The sequence below is a fragment of the Heloderma suspectum genome, chromosome 7 (assembly GCF_057233095.1).
Source record: "Heloderma suspectum isolate Gila_16-S chromosome 7, 16-S_ref, whole genome shotgun sequence".
Classification (NCBI taxonomy): Eukaryota; Metazoa; Chordata; class Lepidosauria; order Squamata; family Helodermatidae; genus Heloderma; species Heloderma suspectum.
This window is the reverse complement of record NC_139464.1, coordinates 3610381-3622982: the sequence shown is the minus strand read 5'-3', so window position 1 is coordinate 3622982 and position 12602 is coordinate 3610381. Positions and strand designations below refer to the sequence as shown.

Sequence of the window (12602 nt, the reverse complement as noted above, 5' to 3'; positions counted from 1 at the left end):
TTGATCCATTTAACTGATGACTGCATCACTGGTATATGCCGCTCCACACCACTGAGAGCATCTCTACACCAGCCTAAAATCCCGCAGTTAAAACAGGGCTTTCTGCTTCCATTTTAAATGCAGGACCACGACAGGCTCCCTTTACACGTGCTTCCTTCCCCCCTCCCCTTCCCCCCCCCTTTTCCTCCTTACCTGAGTCTCCATATGTTTCATTGGTCTTGCTCCTCTTACTGCGGCTCTTCCTTTTTCACAGAAGGAACTCAAGCAGAACTCAAGAGTGGTAATTTAATAGCTCATTATCTCCAATCTTTTAAACAATTGAATAAACATCATTTAGGGAAGGAGACGCCCTGGAAGTTAGTGACATCATCTAAAGGACCTGCAAACTTCCGTGAGTGAGCAGGTCTCGATTGCAGGATAAAAGCTCTGTGTGAAGAAGCCCTTAGTCTACAAATGTTCCAGGAGGGGTTATTGTTGTGAACAGGAGACAAATTTGCCTTCATTTCAGGCAGGACAAGCAGAGTCAGGAGGACGGAAAGGTGAGTTACCATTGTGGTTTGGTCACTTTGACTCTGATTGTCTATCAGAAGTCCTCACAGCAGGTTTGAAAGAGAACAGATGCTGTACCTTCCCTGGAGAGATGAAATACGCAGTAACGAGACCTGAAAATTAGACTGAATTTCTGATTTGACCACTGGACTGGATATTACAGCAGTGTGCACGTGTTTTATCTCTGCTGTGAGGGCTCTGGAGGTCATTATGGACACGTGTAATTTTGATCCTTCAGTATTTTTCTCCAAGCACATGGCATTGCTTAATCACTTAAGGACCCCCTGAGCTCCCCTCAGACTGGGCTCTGAAATCATCCACGTTCAATTCCAAGCCAACCCACGGGGGCAGGAAAATGAGACCCCTTGCAACAGCTCTGAGCTGTCACGGTCCATGATCCACCCACTGGCCTGCAAAGGTGGAAAGGGGCTGCAGGTGAGATTATGTGGGTGAGCATGGGAAGCTCAGCCTCCAGAGGTCCCCCGCAGGGCCTGGGCTCCCTCCCCCAGGACTCTTCCCAGGCAGCACCTTCCCCTCCACCTCCTTGAGGCGTTATGTCATGTAAAGAGGCTGACCCGCCCCCAGACAAATTGGCTAGAACTGCTCCAGTGTGAACGCTGCTGCTGACCCTCTCTCTTCCTTCATTCTCTCCCCAGAGGTACAAATGGGACCAGCCTTATCCCTCCAGCTCTCCCTTTGGGGCCTTCTGGCCACCAGCCTCTTCTTGCCAGGTGAGTCCCTGCCAGGGTCCTCAGAGTTCAGCCCCTGCGACTCAAAACCAGCAGAGTGGCGCCGCGGCTCCGGCCCTTGGCACCAGCCTGACACACAGCCTCGCGCGGCTCCTTCAGCTCCTGCGCTGACTGCTGCTTTCGTGTCTTTGCGCTTTATGCTGCTGCTGCTTTCAGCTTGTTGTAGATGTGTTTTAATGGTGCTTATTTTTATGCGCTTTATATTTTGTAGTTGCCTTGAGTGGCACCTTACTTGGAGGGGAAAGTGGGGTATAACCTACATGGGTGCCAGAGCTCTGGCATCAGAGAGCGAGGGGCACAGATCCTTCTGGGGAGCAGAGGGGAAGGATCTGAGACTACATCCCCTCCCCTGAGGGCAAAGCTCTGTGCCCAACCTCGGAGGGGGGTTCTGCTCTGTCCTATGGCCCTGGGGATGCCATCGTGCTACATTCCCATCAGGAGTCTCATCCCACCAGGTCTCGGTGATACTACCAGATCACACTTACCATCCCATATTAGGATTTCAGGTTCATCCTGTTTGTTTCCCATGCTCCTTCAGATAGTGTGGTCCCAAATCATGTGGAGCTTTAAAGGCCCAAACCAGCACCTTGAATTGGGCCTGGAAACTAACAAGCAGCCAATGCAAATGATACAGGATAGGAGTAATATGACCCAAGTCCCACAAGCATTCTAGCTGCCACGTTCTGCCCCAATTGCAGTTTCTGAATCATCTTCAAGGGCAGCCCCACATAGAGCACATTGCAGCAAGCTAATCCAGGTGTAACTGAGGCATGTGTCACTGCAGCTAGGTCAGCTTTCTCTGAATAGGGCAGCATCTGTCCATCTAGCCGAAGCAGAAAATTGTGTAGTGTCTAAGTTCATATTTACCACAAAGAGTAGAAGACTTAGGTAGCTTACATAAACTACGAAGATCTCAGTCCTGCTGAGATGCACATCCCGGGAGTTCCTGGAAGGGGTGAAATCCTGGTAAAAGAGAGATGGGGGGAGTAAATGGCTAAGTCTGAGTCCTCCCGAGACTTACATAGGACCAGCTCACTTCTTTAGTCTTATCCACAATTTTAAAACCAGTCCATCTACTAGCAGGGGGAGGCAACTTCGGTGGGCTTGTGGGCACATTGGGAATTTTGAAGCAGTGTCGTGGGCACCACCACAAAATTGTCTGGCAATGCAGCATAGGAAAAACACATGATGTGCCTGAATGGCAACATACCAGCTTTGTGGGGACACTGGATGCGTTTTTTGTTTTTTTTATCAGACTGTGATAGCCACAACTGGACTGACTCTCTGGGCTCTGGCTGCTGCCCCCTCTGCAGTGCTCAGCACCGAAGCTAATCGCCCCACTCCTTAACCCTTGAGACTTCTGGGCTGGACGAAAAAGAGGAGGAAGGTTTGTCAGCCCCTGTGGTGGATCTTAGATTTATGCTTCACTCCTGGGCTGATTAACCCGCTCTTCCAAACCCCACTTCAGCACCCATGTATCCAACTGAAACATGTCTGGGTGAGGGGACTCAACCGCCACCAAGACCTGCAAGAAGCGCAGGCCCAGCTCTGGGAGAGAGCTCCCTTTGGCCTCCTTTGGCCTCTGGGAGAGAGCTCCCTTTGGCCTCCTGCTTGTCTCCACCTGCCGTGTGGCCCTTCAGTGCTGTGACTGGATTAGTGCTGCCCCAAATAGCTGCTCCACGACGTCGGGCTCTGGCTTCTGGGGGAGCTTCCTCAGGAAGCCGGCATTCTGCTGCTCCATTCCCTTTGTAGGCTGCCTGCGGCTGAGAGCAGGTTCGCGTGACCCATGGGGAAACGCCCCTCTTCGGAGGGATGCCTTTTCTTTTTTTCTTTTCTTTTTCGTGGAGCAGCAGTGGTGGCAGGACTGGGATCTGCTCAGGCTACGGCAGGAGCGTAAGTGGGACAAAGAGGACAAAGAGAAATAAGGGGAGGGGGAGAGACTGCAATCCAATATGGGGGAGTTTCTCCTGGGGGCGTGGAGTGCCATTTGGCAAGGCTGGCCTCTGTTCAACTAGCCACCGGTTTGCCAACCAGGACCCCAGACATGGGCATGACGAGGAGCCCTCGTCCCCTCGCTGAGGGGGCAGGGCTGACTCCCCATTTCCCACAGGGCAGGGAGCAGAGCGGAATCAGCACTGCCCGATGGAGTCCCATCGGTGGGCCCTCGTCCCATGAGGACAGGCGCAGCTCCCCTGTTGAGCACACCGCCTCATCTTCCCCTGCACTGAGGGATCCGGCGCTGCACGGAGCGGCGAGCCAGGCTCACCACACGCAGAGGACTGAACAACAGCAGCCCCCCAGGAATGGCAGCCGCATTCACAGTCGGCAGCGGCGGGCTGCCCCTGTCCCAGCTCTGCTGAGGGACAAGCCCTGCGCTAAGACTGCTCATGGCATGGAAAAAAGGGCCCCGGACAAGCAGTTTGCACCCTTCCTGTCGAAGCGGGCCATGTCCACCGTATCGCACAGGAGCACGGCGCTAAGGGCACTCTTGTCGTGAGGAGGGCCGATGCTCCGCACAGCCTGGGCAGTGTCTTTAGGAACAGCCCTGCTCCATGGGGACAGACAGCCCTCACTCAGTCATGGTCCCAAGTGCAGCCCCCCAACTACTTCACGCGGAGAAACCCCCTCAGCAAACTCCGCTCCTCCTGCGGGTACTTTGGGTGTGCGCAGTAACAGCCGTTCCTCCTGTCTGTGCAGGCGCCAAGGCTTCCCTCTGCCCCAAGAACTGGATAAAGTATTCTGACAGCTGCTATGGAGTCTTTCCTGAGAACCTGACATGGGCAGAGTCAGAGGTAAGAAGAAGGGCTTGGCAGCGGAGCTGGGATTAGTCGTCGGGGAGCACTCCTTTGCGGGCCAGGGGCCATTCCTGTCCACAGTGCAGCTGGACCGGCTCTCGCTGGTTCATACGGGAGGTAGGGTCCTTCAGATATCCTGGCCCCAAGCTATTTAGGGCTTTGTACATAATGGCCAGCACCTTGAATCGGGCCCCCAAACGAAAAGGAAGCCAGCGCTGATCGGCGTAATACGTGGCAGCCCCACATAGAGTAATTCTGTCTGGAAGCGAGTGACTAAGGGCGGAATCCCCGGCATGTTTACACAGAAAAAGGTCCTACAACTCCCAGCATGGCTGGCTGGGGAATGCTGGGTTTGTAGGAAGTTGTGTCTGAACATGCAGGGGACTACACCCTGAGGCACGTCTGCGTGTGGCGAGTCCACCTCCTCCAGGAGGGGCCCTGCTTCGGTCCCAGTCGAAGCTGGGCAAACACCCAGCCGCCTCCCAGTTCTCCAGCAGCAGGGCCAAAACTTCCCCGGGCTGTGGACATGGCACGGCCCCGTCCAGAACAGGTGGTCCTTCCATTCCCGGAACAATCTGTCTACGGATCAGTTAGCACCTCTCTCTCGTCTGGATCACTGGTTAGCCCTATGCAGGGAAGCCACACTCCTTGAGCAGAGTTTTGCGGAGGCACGATGGACAGACCTGCACTTAAAACAGAACAAAATGCTGACCCCCGCCCTGCCCTGTTTCCATTCAGATAAACTGCCAGAGCCATGGCATTGGCGGCCATCTCGCCTCCTTTCCCACCAAGTCAGAGTTGACCGTAGTGGCTAAATACATTATCAACAATTACCCTGAGGTGGAAACTGTCTGGATCGGACTGGAGGACCCCCAGAAGGTGAGTACTCAGCCCCTGACTCACTTCTTTCCCCCGTGGCAGTGCCCCAACACCGACCGAGAAGAGGGAGTAGGCCAGCGAAGGGGACCTGGGTTGTGGGACCAAGCGAGAGGCGGGGTGGGGGCAAGCAGGAAGGCTGAAAAATGGAATGGCTGCTCCTGCTTTCAACACTTTCTGTAAAGTTGTCATCTGTTAAGGTTTAAGAGTGACGACCCTCTTTCAGCCAGAGGGCAGAATTCCGTTTTGGAGAAGCTCTCGGAGGCTGCCTTCCAGTGGTGGGCGGGGCTGAAGGCAAGGAGGCGGGGCCAAAGAAATAGGGGTGGGGCCAAAAATACCAGCATATTTCAGCGTAAAGCTCTCGCTGCCAGTAGGGCCTAGGAAAGACAGTTCAGTCTTTTGGTAGGGGTGGGGGGAGACTGCAAGGGCCAGAAGCTTCCAAATGATCAGTGCTTGGGGGAAGAGAAGGAGCCTGAGGAAGGAGGCAGGGCTGTCTAGGGCACCCCAACGGGCCAGATCCTGACCCCAGGATGGCTGGGGTTCCTCACTCCTGGCTTAAGGGCAGGACAGAGTGGCTGGGTGGCCAGCAAGATGGGCGATTAAGAAATTTAATGAATAAATTTTAAAAAGCATGCATGATAAGCCCACTGAAGCTGGTTTCTTCTCTGTACGCATGGTGTCTCAGACCGGAAGGTGGAAATGGAGTGATTCGAATCCGGTGTCCTTCACTGCTTGGAATGCTGGGGAACCAAACAATGAGGGAGGAATCGAACACTGTGGCCAAATGTCCATCATGGAAGGTGAGGAGCAGCTCAGGGACGCTGGGCCCGGGAGCGGCATGCCGGAGCCCATGGAGGCCAGGGTGTCCTGGGCTGGCTGAGATCGCTGACTTGCAGGCAAGGAGGCATTCCGAGGTGTGGGGGTGTGTGGGGGGCGTTCAGGGCAGGTCAAGGGAGGTTTTGGATCCACCAGCTCCAAAGCCCTCCTGTCCTTCCAGCACATTCCTGGATCGGAAGGAAAAGTAGGCCAGTCCTGGAGGTGGCATATTTATATTCCCTCCCACTGGAAACAAAGGTAGGGCAAACGTAATTTTTAAAAATAGCAGTAAAATGAGGAGGGGAGAGGAAAAACACCAACCCGCCCCCTTCTCCCCTGCCAGCAGGGAAAACGCCAACAGCAAGAAAACGCCAAAAACAAAACAAAACACCACAACCCCCACAGCAGGGAAAACACCAACCCCCCTCCTGCCTGCAGGAAAAACTCCAACTGCAGGAAAAACACCAAGCCCGCACTGTCTCCCCCGCCAGCAAGGAGTCCAGCAGGGCATAGGAGCGCTGGTTCATCGGCCAGGGATCCTCCTTCCCCTGCCCCCATTGGTTTGCTCCACCCAAAACATTTTTCTTGTTACTGATTTTGTCAGAAAAAATAAAATAAAAAATTGGTTAGAATCATAGGGTTACAAACAGTAGGGTTGGGAGGGGCCTGCGAGACCATCGAGTCCAACCCCCTGCTCAATGCAGGAATCCAAATCAGAGCATCCCTGGCAGACGGCTGTCCAGCCTTGTCTTGAATGCCTCCAGCATGGGAGAGCCCACCGCCTCCCTAGGGAACTGGTTCCATTGTCGTACTGCTCTAACAGTCAGGAAGTTTTTCCTGACGTTCAGCCAGAATCTGGCTTCCTGTCACATGAGCCCATGATTCCGTGTCCTGCACTCTGGGATGATCAAGAAAAGATCCTGGCCTTCCTCTCTGGGACAACCTTTCAAGGACTTGAAGAGCGCTATCCCATCTCCCCTCAGTCTTCTTTTCTCAAGGCTAAGCATGCCCAGTTCTTTCAGTCTCTCCTCGTAGGGCTTTGTTTCCAGTCCCCTGATCATCTTCCTTACCCTCCTCTGAACCCTCTCCAGCTTGTATGCATCCTTCTTAAAGTGTGGCACCTGTCAAGGGCTCCTTGGAGGGCTCTCTCAGTCTAATCCAGTAGCCAAGTCCAGACACAGACAAAGGGATTCTTTTCAAAGCTTTATTCTTCTTTTACAACTTAACAACTCTACAGGTAGCAACTAGATCTGAGCAGCAGCATCCCTATGCCCTAAGTTGGAACAGTTGGTCCCCGTTTGAAAGGGAGTTACTGGCAGACCCCTGAATGTAAGGACTAGGGAGAGTCCCTCCCCTTTTCCCTTGGACCCTCGGGGCGCAGCCGTTGTTTGCGCGCCAACCTGGCACTTCGCCTCCTTTCCGCGCCCTCCATCTGGCGCCGCTCTCTGCGTCTGCGTCGCGCATCCACCAAGTCTGCTATCTGTGCTCAGTCACTCCCTGGACTGCTAGCTAAACTAGGAATGCTGGTGGGAGGAATCTCCGTCAGCTGTTGGTCCTGGGAAAGAGGAGCGCCTCCTCTCCCAGGAGCGACTGCTCTTCCTCCGAATCAGAAGTACTCTGGGATTCTATGGGCTCAGTGTCCACCCTGACATCATCCCCGTTCCCATGAGGCCCCCCCTCGTGCTCCTCCCCTGGGGCCCCGGGCTTGTGGGGGTACAGCTGGTGGAAGCGCCGCAGCAGCAACGGAGCATGCACATTTTCTGCAGGTTCCCAGGATCGCTCATCAGGCCTGTACCCCTTCCAGTCAACCAGATATTGCAAGCGGCCACGAGAAAGGCGGGAGTCCAGAATCTCCGTGATCTCAAACTCCTCCTCCCCCTCCACCAGCACTGGCGGTGGGGGGGAGCCGACTGAGCGATGAGGATCGCCAGAAACCAGGGGGGACAGCAAAGACCGGTGAAAAACAGGATGGATCTTCATGGAGGGGGGGAGAGCCAGGCGAAAAGCAACAGGGTTAATCTGGGCCGTAACCTGGAAAGGCCCCGTGCAGCGAGGCGCGAGCTTCCTTGCGGGCGAGTGAGAGGGGAGGTATTGGGTGGACAACCAAACCCAGTCCCCCGGTTGCAGAGACGGACCTGGCTGGTGCCGCCGGTCTGCCGAGGCCTTGTAGGCTGTCTTGGCTTGCTCGAGGGAGTCCCGTAAGAGGTGGTGTACCGCTCGTAACTCCTCCAAAAAGTCCTGGGCCACTGGCACCGAAGAGGGAGCTCGGGTGGACGGGAAGGCCTTGGGGCAGTAACCAAAATTGGCAAAAAATGGAGTTTGGTGGGTGGAAGCATGGCAGGCATTGTTATAAGCAAATTCTGCAAGAGGCAGCAAGGAAACCCAGTCATCTTGCTGGTAATTGACATAACAGCGCAGGTATTGCTCCAGAGTAGCATTGGTGCGCTCGGTCTGACCGTCCGTCTGTGGATGGTGGGCGGAGGAAAGACCAAGCGTCACATGGAGCAACGCCAGTAGCTCCCTCCAGAAATGGGCAGTGAATTGGGCCCCCCTATTGGAAATGAGGCCCTCGGGCCATCCGTGGAGGCAGAAAACATGCGTCACGAACAGCTCCGCCATCTCCCTGGCTGTGGGCAACCCCGAGCAGGGGATGAAATGGGCCATCTTAGAAAACAAATCCACCACCACCAGAATAGTGGTCTTACCGTGTGAGCGAGTCAAGTCAGTGATGAAGTCAAGGGAGAGCAGCTTCCAAGGTCCTGAGGGGGTAGGCAGGGGGTGAAGCAAGCCTGTGGGCTTGCCTGAGGGGGCCTTCGCTTGCTGGCAGGTTGGGCAGGAGGCGACATAGGACTTGACATCCCTCGTCACTCCATGCAGGGTCTTGGCGACACTGTGGGGGAGTCGTGGCACTGATGGAGGACCCTCTCGTGGAGGGGTCTAGAAGGCACATAGACCCAGCCGGAATGGTAAAGCAGGCCACCTCGCAAAGAAAAGGGGGTAGAGTGTGGGGGGCAGAGGCTAGCCCCAATTCCTGCACCTTTGTGCGAACAAAATCATCCTGAGCCTGTGCAGAGTGAAGGAGCTCTTCCCAAGAGTGAGGCACCGCAGCTGCCGCCAGGCCTTGGGGGGGGAAGCCGGTCGGTCTCCTTCTTGTCAAACACATGCCGAAGAGCTGCATACTTCTCTGGGAGGATGACGGTAGCTGAAGGACTGCCAGAAGCAGAGAAGGAGGGGGGGGGAGGGTTAAAGCCTGGGCAGGGACTGGCGCCTCCTCCTTGAGGCAATGCTCCTGGCAGTAGGGAGATGCAAACTCCATTTGCCGAAACCCCCAAGAAATCTGAGGGTTGTGCTTAGCCAGGAAACACCCAGCACGATTGGGTATAAGGGAACTTTGGCTAAGTGAAATTGAATCTGCTCAACGTGGGACTGGGTGCGTAGAGTGAGTGGAACTGTAATACGGGTCACCTTGCCCGAAGAGAGAGGACGCCCATCAATGGTCTGCACTGCGAAGAGGGCAGGAAGGGGCAGGGTAGGAATCCCGTGTAAGAGGGCGAAGGTCTCATCCATGAAACTGGTCGTAGCCCCCGAGTCCACTAAAGCTAGTGCCTCCACCCTACCCCGCTGTGAGGAGCGGAGGTGAACATGCAACCGCAGATGGGAGGGTGGGGGGGGTTGGGGAAGGCACCCAGCCGGTGAGGAGCTGACCCCCACACTGGAGGCCCCCAACAAGCTTGGGGGGCAGTCTAGTCAAGCCTGGGGACGAGGAGGAGGAGGAGGGGGAGGAGGGGTAAGGAGAGGAGGAGGAGGCAGCGGAGCCATGGATTTAACTGGGCAGGTCTTGGCGAAATGCCCCAGGCTTCCACATCGAAAACATCGGCGCTCAACTCGCCGGCGCTGAAGCTCCTCTGGCGGCAGTGAGGCTCGGGTAGCCCCCAGCTGCATCGGGGTCTCCTCCACCCCCAGCACTGGAGCGGGGGGTGGGGAAGGAGGCAGGAAACGTGGGGGAATGGGAGGAGGGAAATCCCGGTTCCCGGCGCCCTGCCAGGTCTGGCGGCGCCCCTCCCGCCGACTATCTATCTGAAGGCAGGTCTGGATGAGCTCCTCCAAAGTAGGCGGGCAGGGCGTGCACGCCAACTCATCTAAGATCTCGTCGTTCAAACCATCCAAAAACTGAGCCACTAGCGCGGCATCATTCCATTGTAAATCCTGCATCAGCAAGCGAAAGGTTGTCACGTAGCTGGAAACTGAGTCCTTGCCCTGCCGGAGGCGGCGAATCTCCCGAGAAGCCGTCTGCGTGCGCAGGGGATCACCGAAAAATGTGCCATGGCTGTCATGAAACCCTGATAGTCCCCGAGCAGGGGGTCATTAGCGAGTAGGAGCCCCGAAGCGCATTTAGCTGCCACGCCTGACAGTAGGGTAATGATGAAACCCACACGAACCTGTTCCGTCTGGAAATCCTCAGGTCTAAGATGCATGTACAGCTCTGACTGGGCCCTGAAAATCTGAAAAAGTCCTCTCTCACCAGGAAACTTCTCTGGCAAAGCCACCGGGCACTTGCGATGTGGGGGAATCGGAGGTGGGGGGGGTTGAAACGCTGCCTGTAGATTCTGCACAGCAGCCGTCAGTTGAGCCATCTGATCACGGAGCATCTGGTTCTCTTGCGCCAGAGCTTGCACCGTTGGGTTCCTGGCACCCTCCATAAGGCAGTAGGAGAAAAGAGAGAGAGAGGAGAGGGAAAAAAAAGAGGAACGGGGACCAAGCTGTCAAGGGCTCCTTGGAGGGCTCTCTCAGTCTAATCCAGTAGCCAAGTCCAGACACAGACAAAGGGATTCTTTTCAAAGCTTTATTCTTCTTTTACAACTTAACAACTCTACAGGTAGCAACTAGATCTGAGCAGCAGCATCCCTATGCCCTAAGTTGGAACAGTTAGTCCCCGTTTGAAAGGCAATTACTGGCAGACCCCTGAATATAAGGACTAGGGAGAATCCCTCCCCTTTTCCCTTGGATCCTCTGGGCACAACCGTTCTTTGAGCGCCAACCGGGCGCTACGCCTCCTTTCCGCACCCTCCATCTGGCGCCGCTCTCTGCGTCTGCGCCGCGCATCCACCCAGTCTGCTATTTGTGCTGGGTCACTCCCTGGACTGCTTTCTAATCTAGGAATGTTGGTGGGAGGAATCTCTGTCAGCTGCGGGCCCTGGGAAAAAGGGGCGCGCTCCTCTCCCAGGAGCGACTGCTCTTCCTCCGAATCAGAACTACTCTGGGATTCTATGGGCTCAGTGTCCACCCTGACAGCACCCAGAACTGGACACAGTACTCTAGATGAGGCCTAACCAGTGCTGAGTAGAGGGGAACTAGTACTTCCTGGGATTTGGAAGCAATGCTTCTATTAATGCTTTTGAGTATTAATCTATTAATCACATTAATCTATTAATGCGACACAATTAATAGTTGTGTCACAATCTCACAACTACTATGTTCTCATACCCCAAGGGTCTGTGCATTTCCACTCTGGGTTGAGAGAGGCACACAAGGGGATTCTAACCACATTTTTCCTCAGAGGGGATCACGAGAACCAGAAAGGGGGTCTGTCTTTAAGAAATAATAAGGCACATCTCTGACCTTCTATCACTGTTGCCTTTCAGGGTTTATGAAATGGAATGATCTCAACTGTAGATTAGAAAGCAGCTATCTCTGCAAGTCTGTGCTGTAGCAGGAACACTTTTTCAACCAGGCCTACGATACATATGCCAAAAGTTTTGGCCTGCCTCCCGGAATAAAACTTTTCACGTTAAAAATATTTGTGAGTTTTGCCTTCGGTAGAAATTCTGCACCAATTTAATAAAAGCCTTGGTCTCTCATTATTCCCAATCACTGATGAATGAGAGCTGTCAATTTTGAAAGTCCCTTTGTTAAATAAGAAAGAGGGTAGAAGCTTCACATCAGCTCCAAATAATCCCGTTATTCAGGTCTCCACTGTATTCATCCAAAATCTACATTCTCAAGATTTGTTTTTTTTCATAATTCTGTCTTTCCAAAATCATCTCTTCTAATTCCAGGAAAAAACCCAAATGAAATATGCATGAAAATGTCTGATGTGTTTCCATGTCTTTGACACTATGCAGTGCAGCTTGCACCAGAACACATAAACAAACGTTCTGAAGTCTATGTGAGGGAATAAGGGGCATAAGGGAAGCAGGGTGGAACAGCGAGAAGCGGTGGGATACAGGCATATCGGGATACAATTTCCATAGGAAGGAATTCCATAGGGACCTTAAAAGGGGCAGACTCCTCCACAGGGTCACTATACTAGGTTCTAGGTGACAATACTAGGTTCCAAAAGCCATTTAGTACTGGGAACATGCTATTGCCCCCCAGACCAGAATGCTCAGGGTGATCTTGAGATGGAGAATGAAATCAGGTAAGCATTCAAACAATAATGGGTGACTTAAATTACCCACACGTGGACTTGGTAAATGCATGTTCCAATTATGATAAAGAGGTTAAAGGTTTGATACCTTAGGGGTCCAGTGACTGTGCCCTAGAACAGCTGGTCATGGAACTGACCAGAGGGGAGGCAGCCCTGGGTTTAATCCTTAGTGGTGTGGCCCAGGACCTTGTGTCAGGTGTGAGTACTGTTGAACCAACTGGAAACAGCTATCAAGTTTAAAGTATATTTAAGTGGAAAATTGCTAAGGAATTCTGATACACTCTGGAATGAGAGGACTGGTAAAAAGGAGGCTAAAAGGGGGAGTCAAGAGAGTTACATTAGGGATGGATGAGAATATCATTCCTGCTTGGAATTCTTGGAAATGTTTTG

At 53.8% G+C, this 12602-nt stretch overlaps 1 protein-coding gene across 3 annotated transcripts; it reads left to right on the top strand.

Moving 5' to 3' along the window:
* The first annotated feature begins 359 nt into the window (after positions 1–359).
* Positions 360–11856, top strand: LOC146339251 (C-type lectin-like). 3 transcript variants are annotated; one of them, XM_084811672.1, is made up of 6 exons: positions 360–539; positions 1206–1280; positions 3996–4090; positions 4832–4972; positions 5655–5769; positions 11428–11856. In XM_084811672.1, the coding sequence occupies exons 2-6, from the start codon at positions 1214–1216 to the stop codon at positions 11493–11495; spliced, it is 486 nt and encodes a 161-aa protein (XP_084667798.1). In that variant the 5' UTR covers positions 360–539; positions 1206–1213; the 3' UTR covers positions 11496–11856. The 3 variants fall into 3 exon arrangements, with proteins under 3 accessions (XP_084667798.1, XP_084667799.1, XP_084667795.1); XM_084811673.1 differs by lacking the exon at positions 360–539 and adding an exon at positions 1047–1110; XM_084811669.1 differs by lacking the exon at positions 360–539 and having other exon boundaries at positions 1133–1280.
* Positions 11857–12602: the final 746 nt, after the last annotated feature.